At 56.5% G+C, this 18,345-nt stretch overlaps 1 protein-coding gene across 1 annotated transcript in view; it reads left to right on the top strand.

Annotated features, from left to right (window-relative positions):
* PGM5 (phosphoglucomutase 5) overlaps positions 1–18,345 on the top strand; it is a 96,821-nt gene that overhangs the window by 62,731 nt on the left and 15,745 nt on the right. Inside the window, exons 7-9 of the mRNA XM_075559857.1 lie at positions 4,116–4,231; positions 10,701–10,836; positions 15,478–15,661. Of these exons, the coding sequence (XP_075415972.1) occupies positions 4,116–4,231; positions 10,701–10,836; positions 15,478–15,661 (436 nt within the window). The remainder of the gene's footprint in view (positions 1–4,115; positions 4,232–10,700; positions 10,837–15,477; positions 15,662–18,345) is intronic.

Below are 18,345 nucleotides of genomic sequence, written 5' to 3'. Positions count from 1 at the left end.
GTCTGTTCCGGCTCCTAGCAGCCCGTGCACCACAGCAGGAAGTGCTGCCCGGTCCTGAGCCATCCCCACCACTTCCTTCTGTTGGGGCTCGTGGTTGCAGCCCGGTGTCCGTCCATCGTGCAGCACCCTCTACTGCACCGGGCACACCGGCCTTCTTCAGGGCCGCGCCTCTCTCTCCTGATAACAAGTCTTGCGTCCTGCCTCTAAGGAGCACTCTGGCTGTGCTTCTTCCAAGACGATTTGTTTGTACTTCTGCCAGTCCCTGCCCTTCCAATAGCCTTCATCAGCACGTATTCTTCTTCCATTAAGATCGACAACCCCGGAACCCCCCGGGGCAGTTCTGAAGGGTCACGGTGAGTGGGAATAGACCTGTGGGCACTGGGTCTGGGGAGATCTGGTTGCTCTAAAGGAGGCAGGATGTCTGCAATGTCAACGCGACCCTGTTGCCTTGTTGTCCTTAGATGCCATTGACTCATCGTGACCCGATGTCCATGTACAGCAGAACGGAAGCCTGCCTGACCCTGAGCCATTGTGTGGTTGCTAGGTGCCACTGAGTCATTCCAACCCATAGTGACCATCTGCACAACAGGAAACCCTGCCTGGCCCCGGGCCATCCTCACAAGGGTCCCTGAGCCCGGGGCTGCAGCCACTGTCCATCCATCTCCTTCAGGGCCTTCCTCTTCTTCCCTGCTCCCCACAGTACCAGGCACACGGTCCTTCTCCATGGACAGGTCTCTCCTGACAGCATGGTCAAAGCAGGTGGGACCGAGTGTCGCAATCCTTGCCTCCAAGGAGCATTCTGGACGGGCTTCTCCCAAACCTATTTGCTGGCTCTTTGGGCCGCTCTTGGTACTTTGAATATTCCCCTCCAGTCCCACCGATTCTTCCTCAGTCTTCCTGATTCCGTGTCCAGCTCTCAGGGGCACAGGAGGCGACAGACAAAGCCACGGCGTGTCATTCCCACCTCAGGCCACAAAGTAGTGCCCTTGCTTTTCCACTCTTTAAAGTGCTTCCTCTTAGGGCATGTCCCAAACCTCAAGTTCAGAGCCAATCTGAAGCAGGGCCTCCCCCCGGAGCCCAGAAAGAGCACGTCTGCCCCTGGAACCGCTGCCCTGAATGGAGACTTCTAGGCCTTGTCCTTTGAGGAAAAAAAAAATTTGCTGTTTAAAGTCACCTACATAAGGTATTTTGGCCGCGGTGGTGCTGAGAAACCAGATAAGCAGTAGGAGAGCACTGCGTTCCAGTTTGTCAGGGTACAGCGGGCTGAGAGAGGCACCTGGGGAGAACTTCGGGGGAGCTGAGGCAGGCTGTTTCCAGCCTGAAGCCTTCTCTCTGGAGAAGCTCATGCCCGGCACCCCCTCACAGCTGCAGGACACTTGAAGCCAAGCCTGGTGTCCTTTCTTTTCTCCAAACTCCGGCCTTTCCTGGCCACGCTGGCTCCCAGGCAGCAGGAGTGGGGGGTGGGGGGGCGCAGGCCCTCAGAGACACAGCCTCAGTTGGCGCTTTTACACCAGGGACTCCTGCCAAGGGCCCGTATGGTCTCTGCTGGATGCCTCCGCATCCCAAGCCCTGGAGAGGGCAGCGGGAGGGAGAGAATTCCTTTGTGACCCTGGGCCTTCCCCCCCCACACACACACACACTCAGCAAGCCCCCGCTGTTATCTTAGCTCTCAGAGCTGCAGCTGCGGCTCATGGCTGTAAAACTCTCCGGTCCCTTCTTGGCCAGCCCCGGCCCTCAGCTTGCTGGGCTCCTGGCACAGATTAAGAAGGAAGGGTGGGGAGCTGAGAATCCTCTCCCCTCCCTTAGAACCTGCCAAGTTGGCTCTGAGCCTGCAGGACGATTCTGGCCAGAACATACACATGCCCACACCCTCTCTTGGACGCCCTTCCTCGCGCTGTACATGTTGTCTGGTCCCTCGACGCATCCACACGTGCCAAATCGATGTGGACCCTGGATTTATGGTGGGCAGCCCTGGGGAGGCTTGTGGGTGATCAGGTCCTCCTGCCGAGAGCTTCTCACTGGAAACAAATGGCTCTGGGAATGGCCCTGGGCTCCCAGTGGCCGCGTGGTGATGGGCTGGGCTGCGGTTGGGAAGCACCGCCTGCTCCACAGGAGACAAACGGGACTCTCTACTCCAGCTGAGAGTGACCGTCTCTGAAACCAACAGGGGCAGCTCTACCCTGTCCTCCAGGGTCGCTGTGAGTCGGCATCGACTCAATAGCTGTGGGTTTGGTTTGCTATGTTGGGGTTGGGCTGTCTTCATGGTTTCTAGGGAGGTGGCTCTTTCTTAGACCATGGAGAGAGAGAGAAGGGGACTTTTGAAGTAAGATCCTGAAATCTGAAACCAGGTTTGTTGGTTCCTTCCAGCCAGACCTCCTACTGAGAATCTGCCTTTCCGGCGGGAGCCTGGTACTTAGAATGGGTGTGTTAGGAGCCTCCAGTGGGTGCTTGTGTCTGTGAGTTTGGAAGGCATCTGCAGAGATCACCTGGGGGACCTTCCTCAACTGTAGGTTGAGGACTGGCTGGAGGCCCTGGTGGAAAGTGACTTAGAAAACCGCTTGGAAAACTCCGAGCACTTTGATGACAGGGGGCTGCAAGGGAAGGCAGGTGCTCGCTCTTCCTGTGGGGAGAGTTTGAGAGACTCGCCTCCGCTGGGCATGAGCAAGGAGCCCTGGTGGCGGAGTGGGTGGCTTACCAGGCTGTTAACTGCAAGGCCAGCGGTTTGAACCCACCAGCCAGTCTTCAGGAGAAAGAGGAGGTTTTCCACTCCAGTGACGATGTGAGGCCTCGGGAGCCATGGGCAGTGCACCTGGCTATCAGCCGGAATCCATTCCGTGAGGTGGCTGGACCAGAGCAAACCTAAAGGAAATGTCCTTGTCTCACGTGACTTTCCCTCACATTCCCGTCACCAGGCTGCCCTCATGGAACCGGGTCCAGGTCCGTTGCTGTACTCATAGCCCCCCGAGGTTGGGACCATCAGTTTTCCTCGTGGGGGTGTGACATGTAGGGATGAAAGAATGCAGACGGAACTCTTCAGGCCCGTGTCTGGGCCCAGCTTGTCCGTCCGCCAGCACGCTTTGCTACCTCCCCGTCTCCCCAAGCAGCACAGCGCGCAGGGAGAGAGCATGGCGTCCTGGGTGGGAGCAGGAGCAGAGGGGAAGTGACCCCCGAGGACCCCAAAGCAGAGTCCTTGACCTCTGGGAGTCTGATGCTTGACGGCATGGGCTCGTCGGTGCCATTTCCTGAATGCCATCTAACAACAGAAGGCAGCAGCCTGTGTGCTTCCTGTGCTGGCGTTTTCCTGGCTGCCGTGTGCTTGGGAGATGCAGGCAGGTGTTTCTCGACAGTGACTGGCACATCGGAAGCTGTTGTCTGGGAGATGAGGCTTTCTACTCCCGTAAAGATTGAGTCCTGCAAACCCCAGGGCCAGTTAAGTCCCCCCTGTCCTATCGGGTCACCGTGAGTCAGAATGGACTTGATAGCAGCACGTCTTTGCTTTTGGTTGGCTGTGTTTCCAGACTCTCCGTCGCATGTTCTTCGTCTGTTCTGCTTCAGTGGACATTGGGGTGGGCCTGGCTGTCGTGAACACTGGAGTGGGATCGCAGGCTGTCTCCTCCGGGAAGTACTTCCGAGTGAAGTCTGCTTAGAGGGGGACCCCTTCCTGCTGCCCAGACCAAAGTAGCCTTCCAGATCAATGCCAGTGGGAGGGGAGAAGGGAGGTCGGACCTGTAGGGACTCCTGGGCAGAGGTGCCCTGCGAAGACACGTTGAATGATTGTTGCCACACAGCATGCCGGAGGGGGTGTGCCAGACGTGACTTCACCCTCTACAAGTGGGACTTCATCCCACACCGTACAGCGGAATGCCGGGTGGGGGATGGACAGATGAATTTGTGAGCGTCAACCTCAGGTTGTCTACGCTGTGGGCAAAGGGAACACCATACGCCGGTGGGGTGCACTGTGTAGGATTCTTGATGTCCGGAGAACTGTGGGCACTGCCCAGCAAGCCCTGAGCTCTGATGGCGGACTGCACAGTGCCCCCACAGCTCCATCTGCGAGGAGGAAGGAGAGAGGAGGAGGGGGTGCGCTGACCGTTGCCTCGCCTTCTCTTTTGCAGGGTGGCCAAGTCACTGAAGGTCCCTGTGTACGAGACCCCGGCTGGGTGGAGGTTCTTCTCAAATCTGATGGACTCTGGACGCTGCTCTCTGTGTGGAGAAGAGAGCTTCGGCACCGGTAGGCTTCCTGGGAGGGGGTATTGGAAGGAAGGCTGGTGGGACCAGTCCACTGGGGCCCTGTCAGCACAGGTGGCAGATCTGTGGACCTTCTGTGAATCATAGGCTAAGGGGACAGTCAGAGGCTCAAAGCCGGAGAAACCTACCGGAAATTCGCTGTGATGTGCGGACCTCTTTTGCCCATTACTTTGTCTTTTATGCTTTCTTTCCTTCCTTCCTTCGCTTCTTCCCTCCCTTCTATCTGCTCTTTTCTTCCCTCTGGGAAGGTTCAGCGTGGCATCACTAGAGAGAATATTGTATTGAGTCCGCACGGGCCCATCAACCCGTGTCAGCCATCAACTCCGACTCCACCGACCGCGTCCCCTCAACGATGGATGGCTTCGGCTTGGCTTGTGGCTCGTGTCCTAGTTTTCCGTCCAACGCAGGACAAGGCGTGGCTAAGCCCCCACTCTGACTCGCAGCGACCCCACAGGACAGGCTGGAACTGCCCCTGTGGGCTTCTGAGGCTGCAGATCCTCACAGGAGCAGGCAGCTTCTTCTGTCTCCCAAGGAGCAGCTGGTTGAATTCAAGCTGTTGACCCTGCAGTTAGCAGCCCAACCAGTAACCAGGACCCGCAGGCTCCCATCTAAAGTCCAGTCAATGTCACTGTCCCGCCCGTTCCACCCAGGGCAGAGGGTTTGGCTTTAGTTTCCCCACCCCTGCCCCGCCCAGGGGCAATACCAGTCGGGGGCTGAGCCCCCCCTGGGTCAGTCTCTGCCTGCCCACCGCTCTCAGTGGGTCCCTTTGGCCAGAGAGGAGGGAGGGAGGAAGGAGGCCTTCACCACAAGCCATGCTCCTCATGGGAAGGGCCCAGCGTGGAGACGTCAGGTCCAGGGACACCCACTCACAGTGACACACACTCGTGGGCTGGGAATGGGCACCCGGAAATACTTCCTCCCCTCTGCCCACAGCCAGCCCGGGCTGGTAAGGAGCTCAGCTGTATAGCATGTGGCCAGCAGTGCGAACATTCCAGTGGCCACACAGGAGAACCCCCCCGCCCCACCCCCACCCCAGCAATCCGTCTCATGGGAAGACCGCCCAGAGACCTGCGCTTCCCTCTGGGGCTGCACTTCAGCTGGGGCCACTGTGCGTCAGAGCAGATCCGCAGGGAGCGCAGTCCCACCTCTGTGGGGACCATCTCTGGGCCGCGGTCTGCACATGCTCCTCCCCAAGGGCTGCCCTTCTCTGGATACCGAGGGCCCCCCGCAGCCCAGGAGGGCACCTCCACAGCCAGGTTTTATCGCTCCTCCTCTTCCCACGGAAGCAAACCCAGATTCCTTCAAGCGAGGGACGGGAGAGAAGTCTCCAGACAGCTGTTTAGATGCTGGCAGACATCGCAGTGTGCTCTCCTTCCCTCTGGACGGCCGTCTGTCTACAAGGCTGAGTTCTGCTGTCTGACTGGACTCTGCGGAGGAGAGAGGGCACACATGGCAGCCCTCCCCAGCCCCTGCCCAGCCGGGTGCTCAGGACACTGGCAGCAGCACCACGGGGAATTTCCGGGCGGCCCTTCCTCCTCCTCTTGGCCCTGGGCTGAGGCTCAGCACTCTTGAGCCGGAGAGCTGTGTTTTCCTGCCGCCCTGGCACTGAGCTCTGCATTCCTGGTGGGTGCAGGGCTCTGTGCCCTCAGGCTCCGGAAAGGTCCCCACTAGGGGGTGGGGGGTATGCTTGAAAGTTAGAAGGTTCTTTCTAGGCCCTGGGCCAACCCAGCTCAGGAATCCATTCTGATGCATGGTGACCCCAGGGGTCAGAGGACCATCCCTCCAAAGGATCCCCAGCCCTTTCTTCCGCCCCTCAATCTGTGGGTCGTGGGGGTCAAACGACCCTTTCACAGGGGTCTCCTGGTTCATTATGGTAGCAAAATTACAGTGATGAAGTAGCAGACAGCCTCCTTGTTCTCCCAAGGTACACTTAGTGGATTCGAACTGCTGACCTTGCAGTTAGCAGCCCAGCTCATAGCCCACTACCTGTGTTCCTTCATAAAGTTGATTTAAAAACAAAACTAAATTCATTGCCATTGAGTTGATTCTGACTCGTGGCAACCCTGCAGGACAGGGTGGAGCTCCCCCTGGGGGTTTCCAAGACAGTCACTCCTTACAGTGTAGAAAACCTCGTCTTTCTCCCGAGGAGCGACTGGTGGTTTTGAACTCCAGACCTTTCCGTTAGCAGCCCAACAATCACCACCAGGGCTCCTTTTAAAGTCAGTTATGGTTGTTACGTGTAGGTCACGTATGTTCCTAAGTGTGCCCTGAGGAATGTACAGTTCAGATGGAATGAGGGCAAAGGAAGGAGTCTTCCGCAGCCTGACTTTAGTGCAAGAAAGGGGGCCTGGTGGTGTCGTGGTTACGGGCTGGGCTGCTCACCTCAAGGTCAGTGGTTTGAAACCACCAGCCACTCTGAGGGAGAAAAACGGCCTACGATTCCTTCCCTATTCCTGTCAGAGCTGCCGTCATGGAAGCCCGCAGGGGCAGTTCTACGCTGCGCTCAGCCCGTGCGCCCCGCCTCGTCACTGCAGCTCGGCCCCGTCTCAAGGAGCCGTGAAAGGCAGCGCTAGCCTCACCTGCTCGTAGGTGGAATAGGAGCCCTGGCAAACGTGGGCCTGTAAGGTGGGCTTTCCCTCCCATAAAGAGTTCCAGTCTGGGAAAGCCACAGGGGCAGCTCTCCCCTGTCCTACAGGGTCGCTGAGAGTCGGCATTGACTGGACGGCGTGCGTTTGGTTCTTGGAGCTCCCCCTTCACCGTGCAGTTGGCCAGTGTCTGTCCTTGCCTTGGACCCAGCAGAAAGAACACTTCATCCTTCTGTCTGGAGTCGTCCTCTGTCCTTATCTCCCAGATGTCAGGGGCCTGGGCTCTGTCTCCTGGCCGCATCACCCAGCAGGACGCTACCCCACAGAAAGTCCGTAATCTGCAAGAGGATCTTTTGTTCTAGCCATTAAATAAAAGTGACCCCCTACCCCCAATCCCTCCCTCCCACTGGGTGGAGTTTCCTCCACTTGGGCTGGCTCTGGGCCACGAGGGACAACGGCCTCTCCAGAGTCCACCCATTTCGGCGCAGTGCTGGGGCTCGCTGGACGAGCCTGCAGCCACTACTGTGTGTGAAGCCCAGGGGGGTGGGGTGGGAGCGGCTGGACCCAGTGGTGGCTGCCCCACCAGATCCAAGCATTATATGGAGGGAGAGCTGAGAACAGAACCCCAGTTCCCTTTAAGTTCCTGCAGGGCCCCATGGGGTCGGGTTTGCCTATTAAGGGGAGAGCGGGTGACATTCGATACCGTGAATGGAGCAAGGGTGACAGCGGGCTCCCTTCGACCAAGGTGCCTTCCATTCACACAGTCAGCTACTTGCATGGTTGCAAATGCTTAGTGATTACAGCCAAGACTCAGCTGCCCATCAGAAGGTGGAGCGTGGCTTCTGGGGAGGAAGAGTCGGCCATGTGCTTCCGAACAGGACAGCCCGGAAATGCCCCCCTGGGGAGATTTTGCTGTGTCACGTGGGGCCCACTGGGAGTCACTGTCAACTCAAGGGCACCCTCTGCTATGTCTCTGGCCTCCTGCCCCACGTCCCTCTGAAATAGCAGTTCTCAACCTGCAGGTCCCAAAACCTTTGGGGGTCGAACGACCCTTTCACGGGGGTCGCCTGATTCATAACAGTAGCAACATTACAGTTATGAATAGCAATGAAAATACTTTGATGGTTGGGGGTCACCACAATATGAGGGATTGTATTAAAGGCTCACGGCATGAGGAAGGTTGAGAACCGCTGCACTGAAGAATCAGTCAGAGGTCAACCTCGGGAGAACAGCATCATGCAGGGTTGAGTCCCGATCAGTGAAGCTGCCTGTTAGAGCCAAGACTTTCCGGAGGAGGCACGGGTCCATCTCCACACGTGGAAGTGACCTCAGTGGTACCCCAAACTCCCTGCCAAGCCGGTTCTCACTCACAGTGGCCCTCCCTGCAGGACAGAGCAGAGCTGCCCGTGGGCTTCTGGGACTGTGACTTTTAAAAAAAAATAATTATTGTTTAACAGTTTTATTGGCACTTCATCCACATAACTTAGAACCCCGTGGTCCAATCATATCGAGAAGCGCCGTGCCATCCCCGCCACAGCCAATGTGAGAACATAGCTTTCCCTTGTACTCGGTGTTATTTGTGTAATTATTGAACTCGTCGCCAAAAGATGCACAACACAACTTTCTCCAACTCCACACGGCCGACGTGTATGTAACTCATTGCCATTGGCTGGACTCTGTGTGTTGTACAGCCATTGCTGACAGCCTTTAACACACTCTTCCACCACCATGGACATCAACTCAGTGCCCCCAAACAGCAGCCCTTCCTCCTTCACCATGGGAACCATTGGTCACGTTTGGTATCCTTTTACATTTTTAAAATTAGTTCCCTCGATCTATAACTCATATATCATTCACTCCCATAGTTTCACCACTTTTAAAGGTAGTTCTGGGGTGCTTATGGGTTTGTTCCATAGTGCTTGGGGTTCGCGATGGGTCGGAACAGACTCCTGGCACCGACAGCAGCCATCCTTGTGTGAGTAAGTAAATAGGTAAGTCTTTCTCCCTGCGATCTGAAGGTGGATTACAACTGCTGCCCTTTGCCACCAAGGCTCCTGATTAGCTAATGGACAGACTCATCATGGCTTCCAGCCCCTCCCTTCCTCTGTCCCACCAAGCTGCCCTCTCGGATGACTGGCGTGAGCTATGCAAACGTCACACTGAAGGGTTGGCTCTTTCTCTGTCAGCAGCTCTGAGATCCCACTTTTGGGCTCCTTTCTGCCCCGGGGCCTTTGCATCTGTTGGTTCTCAGCTCGGGAACCTCTTCCCCGATCTCGTCTTCGTCACCAGTGCACATCCTGGTGGATGTTTATGTCTTTCTCGGGGGGTGTGCCCGCTCCCAGCCCTCCCGGCTCAGATTCGAGCTGTTTGAGTAAGAATGTGCGCACTGGTGTGCCGCTGGTACCCAGGCGAGTGCTCAGCACGGCACGAGGGCTCGGAATGGGTTCCGCTCCTGGCCGGGCGCCTCTTGAGCAGCCAGTGCCAGTGGAGGCCCGTGGCCATGCCCCTGCACAGTTTTCAGCGGAGCTTCCAGACCGAGACAGACTGGGAAGAAAGGCCTGGCTGTCTTCCTGGCATCGCCAGCGAAAACCCTATGGCTCTCAACAGGCTGGTGTGCCACTGGTCACGGGGACGGCGAGCAGTCGGGCAGCCTTCTGTTCCATCGTACTTGGGATCTGCATGAATTGCAGGCCAATTTGGTGGCTGCCAGCGCCACTAAGAACAACCATGGCATAATCGGTGGAAGGGATGAACGATGGAATGAATGACACCGTTGGACAAACGCAATGTCGACTCGGCTCATTGACCCCATCGTGTTTCAGGATGGAAATCTTTCTGTGCTCCTTTTTTGGCTCCCAGTTTTCTACATCTCCGGGAACGCAAACCTTTCACGAGGGCGTCCGTCTCACACAGTGGGCGAGGGTCTGCCACCACGTCAGTACAGAGCTTCAGGTGAAAGACACAGGAGGCCCTCCCTTTGCAGATAACAGATAGCGCCCACCTCCCACGTGCATTTGTGTTTCCATGAGCTCTGCTGGGCCTTTGTTCCCAGGTACATGCTGCTGTACAGAAAACTCAGGGTGGCACATTTATGCAAATGCCCCCTTGGGAGAGGGCGGGGTGGCAGATGTGCTGGTGACATCATCTGGGGCCAGTTTGGGACTTGAGGGGATTAAGAGTGAAGGGGTGGAGTCTACTCTGTCACTTGGGTCACAGCCAATGAGGCCTCTGTGTGGGCGTGGCCTTCTCCTGAGAATTCTGGGAATTCCTGTATTTTCCTCCTTGGAGGAGAGAGATACACTCTTTCTCTGCTCATTCCCTTGGAGACTCTCTACTGACACGACTCAAGACTCCCTCCCTGGAGACCCGTTTCTGACAAGACACATGACACTACACTACTAGACCCCCGTGTCCTTGGGAGCTGGAGGAGCCAGGTGGAGACCCCTGCCAGCACTGAGATGCTTCTACCGCCACTGTATCCATAAGACTCTGCACCCACTGACCTGTGATCATTCTGCATTCGGCGTCCTTGCATGTGTTTTGTGAGACTGAAGAGGACTCTATAGACTGGCATCAGACATATGGACTAATATTGGACTGATGGATGTGATCGGGACTGGGCTGGGATGTTTTCTCAATGTTCAAGTGCCTTTGTATATAGAGCTCTTTCTTGTACCCCGAGTGTCTGTGCATTTGTTTCTCTGGTCTACCCAGACTGACTCAGCAGACGAGCTAGAGGTGCGTGCTCTTTGCACAGCCCTGGGGTCCCAGTGCCCCAGCGGGTTGATAGCCAAGCTGTCTCCTTCCTCGGGGTGCCTTTTGCTTCCCCCGGGAACCAGCCTTCAGCTCGTCTCTCTGTCCCCCCAGGGTCTGATCACCTCCGCGAGAAGGACGGCCTCTGGGCTGTCCTGGTCTGGCTTTCCATCATGGCCGCCCGCAAGCAGAGTGTGGAGCAGATCGTCCGAGACCACTGGGCCAAGTTCGGCCGCCACTATTACTGCAGGTGAGGAGAGGGTCAGGCTCGCCGGTGGCCCCAGGGAAGGTGCTTATGTCCTGCGGCAGGTGGGTGAGACTCGGGGCGGGCGAGGAACACGAGGGAGCAGTGGTGGCGTGGTGATGCAACTCTCACCTGCCAGGCGGGAGACCCAGGTTCGGTTTCTAGCCAGGGCACCTCATGCGCAGCCACCTCTGTCTGTGCAGTCTCTGGAGAAGGTGTGGGCGCCAGGGAGGGCTGGGTGTGGATACCTAGCACCCAGCCCTGGCACGGCGGAAGACAGAAGGCGGGAAAGATGTTAAAACCAAACCAGACTCACTGCCATTGAGTCAGTGCCGACTCATAGCGACCCCCCTGTGGCTTGTTGAGACTGTCACTGTTTACGGGAGCACAAAGCCCAGTCTCCTTCTCCTGAGAGCGGCTGGAGGTTTCAAAGTGCCAACCATGCAGATTGCAGTCCAACTCAGAACCACTACACCAGCAGAAGAGTGTGGAGGTGGAGGTGGTGATGATGGTGATGATGATGATGTGGGTGATCCTTAGGTGGTCTCCGGCTCACTTCATCAGTTTTTTACAAAGGGAGGTTTGAGCTTATTGGGGGATCCATGATGGTATAGTGGTTATGCGTTGGGCTGCTAACGGCAAGGTCAACAGTTTGAAACCACCAGCTGCTCAGCAGGAGAAAGACGGGGCTCTCTCCTCCCATAGAGTTACAGCCTCAGAAACCCAGAGGCCATTCCACCTGTCCTACAAGGTCACTGTGAGTCCTAACTGACTCGACGGCAGTGAGTCCTTTTGGTGGCACAATGGTTAAAGTGCTCGGCTGCTAACCAGGAAGTAGGCTGACCCCTGATCCCCCCAATCACTGCCAGGGAGAAAGACGAGGCCGTCCACTTCGGTAAAGAGTCACAGCCTTGGACACCCTGTGGGGCCAGGCTGGGCCCTGTGGGGTCGCCATGAGCGGGAATAGACAGTAGGACGGGGTTGGGGAGGGGGTGGTTTGATGGCAGGGCTCGGTCTGCTTTGCTGATGGGTGGCTGGCCTCCTGGGGCGTGGACAGTGCTTCAAGCCCTGGAGGCGCAGCAAAGCAGGGAGCCTTCCCTTTCACAGAGCGGTTCTTGCCTGGAGGGGAGGGCAGCTTGGAGCAGGTTCGTTCTGGGTGCTTCTACGGTTTGTATGGGTAAAAGTCGCCTGGAGATGCTGCCGCAGTGTGGAGCTGACTCTGGCTCAGTCTGCCCCATGGAGATTCACCTTCTCAGCAGGAGCTCCAGCTCATAGGTGCCGGCTCAGAGGGACATCCAGGAACCTTGAAGACCTCGCTGGGGGGATGGGTTGAGCCTACCACCTCCTCCCTTTGTCCATGGTGTCACAAAGCACAGGCTCACGGGCACGTGGGGGCCTCATCGTACTGGGTGGGGTCCACTGAGTCCTCCTGTCACAGCCCGCTCTTCCACAAGCCTTACAACCCGACCAGACCCGTCCTGGGTGCGGCGTCTGGCTCCTCAGGGACCCTTCGCTTGGGGGCCACCCGTGCTCCGTGTAACCTGCTTTCTGCCAGTGTGGTAGAGACGTGGGGCACAATGACTGCATTTACGGTAGACTCTGTTTTGTCTTTCTCTCTCTTGGGCCAAGAGCTTCCACAAGCCCTTTTGGCTGATGTCCCAAAGCACAGACCGTATTAGAGAATACAGTGTGTTGGGCATTAAGTCCTCGCAGGCAATGCAGTGAGCCCTGGAATTTCCACCCAGAAAGGGCACCAAGTGAAAGCACGGTGGAAGCGAAGCTCGGTCTCCCCCCGGGCCCCTGGTGAGGTGGCGGGGCCTGGAAGTGCTGTGAATTTTGACAGTGCTGACGGGAGGGGCTGGGGGTCAGCAGAGTTCCCATCTTACTGATTCTGAGCCTTGGGGGAGCTTGGAAACACTGGCCTTGGGCCCCAGGAGGGAGTTTTCATTGGAAAGACTCTTCCCTGGGTAGCATGAGAGGGTGGCGGTTCGAGGGGATGTGTGGGAGGGTGGTGCTGGGACAGTGTGTGGATGACGGTGCCCACTGGGACAGGGAGGTCCCACCTTCCTTACAGGCAGGCCATGACCTCATCTCATCACGGAATGCTCTTTTCTTTTTTTAGAAATCATTTTACTGGGGGCTCTTACAGCTCTTACCACATTCCATCCATCCATTGTGTCAAGCACACTTGTACATAGGTTGCTATCATCATTCTCAAAACATTTTCTTTCTACTTGAGCCCTTGGTATCAGCTCCTCATTTCCCCTTCTTCCCCTACCCTCCCACCCTCATGACTCCTGATAAGTGATTATTGTTTTCAGATCTTACACCATCTGCTGTCTCCCTTCACCTACATCTCTATTATTTGTCCCCTGTATGTGTGTGTGTGTGTGTGTGCTACACATCTATCATTGCAATCGGTTCCCCCTTCTCCCCCCACCTTCCCCCTACCCTCTTGGGATGGTCACTCCCATTTCTGTTCCTGAGGGGTTTATCTGTCTGGATTCACGTGCTGGGAGCTCTTATCGGAACCAGTGTACATGGTTTGGTCCAGCAGGATTTGTAAGATACAGCTGGGGGTGGTGGGAGGGGCGGGGGAGAAACCTCAAGGAACCAGAGGGATACTGTATGTTTCGTCGGTGCTGTACTGCGCCCAAGCTGACCCATCGTGAACCTTCTTGGACCTTGAGCTGCTGCTTGTCCGGGAGCCCACCTTCCTCTGATGAGAGTCTGGAGTCATTGGGTACATCCCAGGTGGTGCTTCACCCTGCTCCTAACCGAAAGATCGATGGTTCAAATCCACCCAAGGGCTCTTCTGAAGCTAGACCTGGCCTTTTGCTTCTGGAAGGGTCTAGCCTCGGGCAACCGTGTGTGGGGGGGAGCAGTTTCCCCCACGCCTGTCACGCTCGTGGCCCCAGGGGTCCGGAGGATTCTGTAGCAACTGGCCACAGCAAGGAGAACGGGAGCTAGCCTCATCACTCAGGCTCAGCCCAGGAAGACCCAGTCCTCCCGCCACCCTGCCTGCCTGCCTGATAATCCTTCCGGTCCCCTTAATCCAGCGGATGTTTTTGGTCAGGAAACTTAATAAAAATAGAAAGAAAAAAACTGTGACATTTCTTCCAAGATTAAAAGAGTTCAAGGGAGTGTTGAACTTCCCCCTTCCCTCTGTGATGCCCCTGCTTCCTCCCTTCCTCCACCTCCTCTTGTCCTCTCCCTCTTCCTCCTCTCCACCCTCGTCCTTTCTCTCCCCCTGCTCACCCTGCCGTCTGTCCTTCAGTCTTCTCTTCCTCCACTGGGTGCTTCCTGTCCATCCTCCCTCCCTTTCCCTCCTCCCACCCCCTCCTCTCTCCCCACCACTCACATGACACTCACATGACACTCACAGGGAACCAGCAGAGAAGGCTCTGCTCCCGCTCTCTAGGGCAGAGAGGCTGTAAATAAGCAAGCAGATGCTCACACCGCCCCAAGGAAGCAGGAGAGTGATGGTGGCAGGGTCGTGGCCCCTTCCATCGTGGGTCAGAGAAGGTCACCTCTCTGAAAAAGGGAGGGAGCCCGTTGGAAGAAAGGCTCAGGGGGAGCCAAGCAGGCCGAGAGCAGGAACAGAGGGGTCCGAGGGGCAGGGGGAGCTGAGTGTCTTTGAGGAGGGTGGCCTGGTGGTTGGGGCTGGGTCATGTCAAAGAAGTACCAGGCCAGGCCCTGCTGTGCCTGTGGCCTGTGGTCAGGTCTGGTTCTCAAGGTGATGGACAGCCACAGATTAGTCAGAGTTCTGTAGAGAAACAAAACCAGGACACTTGTAGTTTTATATAGACGTATGTAATATTTAATATATATATAGCAGTTTATACAGCAAGAAGGCATATAATAGCTAATTAACCCACACAGCAGTATCGAGGGCTCAGTTCAACTCACTCTCAGGCAACAGTTAACATACGAAAGGTCCTTCAACTCACGTGGGCTGCCAGGTCCAAGGTCAAGGAAGCAGACAGCAGAGTCTTCCCTCAGGCAACACAGACAGAGTCCACCCACAGGCAGCAAACAGCAGGGCCGGTCATCAACAGTCAGTAACTTGGGAGCTTAACGAAGCAGGCCTGGATGGGCTATTGAACACAAGCAAGGAAAGGCAAGGCAACAGGATCCACCGGCCTCAAGCTCAAGCAACGTGCACACCAGCAACGCAGTGAAGCAGGTCTTGAAGGACCTCAAGCTCTAGCAGCATAGTCCATGGGTTGGTTGTCCCACAGGTAGTGTAGCTCACAGGTCGAGGCATAAAACTAGCTAAAGCAGCTACATGTTGGTCTGATCACCAGAGAGTAAGAGAGCTGGGGCAGGCCTCACAGAGCCATTTATCTTATTGCCCTCCAATCAGGCTGCACCCTGATAAAACCCCGCCCACACATTCCTATTGGCCTAGTTGGGATGATGAACCTAACTATCACACGATACTTCACAAAAGGTGGTTCATGATGTGATTCCCACAAGGTCCCTTGCTTTGGGTTGGATGTCGAAGGCTCCTTGAGGGAGCTTTGCTCTGTGGGGTCCTTCCAGGAAGACATGGCAGAAGTAAGATGACCTGGATCGGCCAGCCCTGCAATCAGTTCCCAGCTCTAGGGTTGGTCCTGGTTCACCTGCTTCTCCCTTCCGCCCTAGGTTCGACTACGAAAGGCTGGAACCTAAGACCACGTATTACATCATGAGGGACCTGGAGGCCCTGGTCACGGACAAGTCCTTCATTGGCCAGCAGTTTGCCGTGGGGACCCATGTCTACAGTGTGGCGAAGACTGACAGCTTTGAATACATGGACCCCGTGGATGGCACTGTGACCAAGAAGCAGGTACCTCCTGGGTGGGACTTCCAGGTGGGGCAAGGCCGCTTGGTTGTACAGGTGGTCTCGTTGGGCCCCTGGTTGTACAGGTGAAACAGACAGGTTGGAGGCCGTGGGGAAGGCCATTATGCGGTCCAGTGGCAGAGCAGGGATTAGAACATGGGGCCTGACTCACTTTCAGCATCCTTCCCATTTGGTGGGAAAGCAGCAGGCCACAACCTCTGGCAGCCGCAATGCTTCCTTCTAAAGCTGTGGTTCCCTGAAGGTGGGTGCTGGAATGATCCTGGGGGTCGGGGTGGGGTGCAAAAGCAGACACCTACACTTTATCCTGGACCGTGGGCTGGAGTACAAATGTTTCTAGTTCCCACGGGGATGCGGACTCTTTGTTTGTGAGCGTCATGAAAGGGGGCAGGAGGTCAGCTAAGCTTGGGCGCCTACAGTCTGAAGCGTTTGCACCCGGAAGGCTGTGCGAGGAGGTGGCCACAGAAGCCGTCACCAGAGCAGAGCCGCTGTCCTCAGGGACCCCCAGGAGCAAGTGCCTCACCTGTTCGCATTGAAGGTCCCCAAGAACCTGGGTCTTGGTTTGTTACTCTCGTAGGGACGAGACAGTTGTAAATCACCCCCCACATCTGTACAGCTGAGAGCTATTGTCATCGATAAGTGACGACGAAATCAGCCACAGTGTCCGCCATGGCCTCATCTTTGTGGTTCGTGTACGAGACGTTGACAGTCAGCTCATTCTCGTTCTTAGTTCTGTGGGAGGCACTGAGCAAGTCCGACCCTTCTGGAAGAAGGTCACTATGGGCTGAGGTTGACTGGATAGCCCTGATATGGCCTTTGGCTACCGAAGCACATTTGTCCATCAGGCCATCCCATGTGATGTCAAGAGAAGTTCTGTTCCAGACCCCTCCCCCACCCGCTGCCAAGATTCTTGTCTTGAGTTAAATGCTTGGTCAGATACAGGTGATCAAGCCAGCTGTGAATCGCAGGCCCTTGGAGCCTGGGCTTCTGGTGCAGATGCTGGTGGTGGTTGGTGAGCTGGCGCCAGCTCATGGCAGCTTCAGAGATGCCTAAGGACACAGGGCTGCCCTTGCTCCATCCTCATCTCCAAGGTCAAGGCCAAAGTCAAGGAGCACTGGAGATCCTCCTGGTTCTCACTGGCCCTCTGCTTTCCCACCACGATGTCCTCTTGAGCAGGAGGGTGGGGGACGGGGGACTCTTCCTGATCGTGTGTCTGAAGTCAGCTGCAGGGTCACCATCCTCGAGTCTAAGCAGCGTTCTGCTTGTGTTTCTTCATGTCCTTTCTTCTGGCCAACCGGAACCCATGGCATCCAGCCAGTCCCACTCACAGCGACCCTCCAGGACAGGGGAGCGCTGCCCCTGTGGGTGCCCGAGACCGTCACTGTCAACTTCGCCTCTCCCACGGCACCACCAGGGCACAGTCTGCTCTGGCCTCCATGGTCCACAGGCTGAATGCAGGAGACCATGGTGGCAGGACGAGTTCGCGCTAACTGGCACATGGCTGCAGGACTAGTTTACACTGGCCGGCACGTGATGGCAGGACTGGTTTACACTCGCTGGCACGTGGCGGCAGGACTAGTTTACACTCACTGGCATGTGGCTGCAGGACTAGTTTACACTGGCCGGCACATGGCTGCAGGACTAGTTTACACTGGCCGGCACATAGCGGCAGGACTGGTTTACACTGGCCGGCACATGGCTGCAGGACTAGTTTACACTGGCCGGCACATAGCGGCAGGACTGGTTTACACTGGCCGGCACGTGGCTGCAGGACTAGCTTGCCTCGACTGGCACTTCCTTCCTTGTTCTCAGTCAAGCGGCCCAGAGGTGTCAGTGTGGGTGTTCTAGAGCCCGAGTCGCCTCGGGTCACCCGCCGTGTTCTGCTGGGGGCTCACTGTGGTCTTTCTTCCCCAGCTGTTTCCCATCGGGGCAAACACCCGCCCTTCATCCTGGGTGATGGATTCTAGCACCAAAGCTTCTCATTGCCTGGTGCCGAGTCACAATGTCTTCTGAAAGGGGCGCTAGGCCAAGTCAGTTTGGGGTGCATGAAGCCCTTCTTAAACTGCTGCACTTGCGACCCCTTTCACCTGAGGGATTTGCAAGGCGGGCGAGTGCAGCCAGCAGCCCCTGGGTTCATAGCGCGTTGGCTTTAGTTCGTGTTTGGTCCTGCTTGTCCAGAACCCTTTTACTGTTGCTGAATTGTTTGCGATGTCCACGTCCACGTCCCATTATGTGACCTCATAGGGCTCACAGCCCACAGGTGAGGAGCATAGGTAGAGAGACTGGGCCTTCTCTGGCCTGGAATGACACCACCGCACTTCCTGCTGCAGCGCCGAAGTGGCTGTGTGGTCACGAGGCCGAGGGCCACTGGGACACACGGACCTAAGAGGAAACGCTGATATGGCTCTCAGGCACCAAGGGAGGAGGCCACCCCTGTGTCCGGGGACAGCCTTCTGGGTGCAGTGTGCTGGGGCTGGGGCTGGGCCGTACAAACAGACACTTGCAGTTTCTTAGCAGTCAGTCCGCCTGTCAGTCAGCCAGTCAATCAATCAGTCAGTCAGTCAATTTGTCAATCAGCCAGTCAGTGATCAATCAGTCAATCAAGGTCCAGTCCTCATGTCACTGAGCCCCGCCTTGCTGAGCTCCGTGTGGCTGCACAGGTCACGCACAGG

Source organism: Tenrec ecaudatus, chromosome 10 (genome assembly GCF_050624435.1).
Source record: "Tenrec ecaudatus isolate mTenEca1 chromosome 10, mTenEca1.hap1, whole genome shotgun sequence".
Classification (NCBI taxonomy): Eukaryota; Metazoa; Chordata; class Mammalia; order Afrosoricida; family Tenrecidae; genus Tenrec; species Tenrec ecaudatus.
This window is presented reverse-complemented; position numbering and strand designations above follow the sequence as displayed.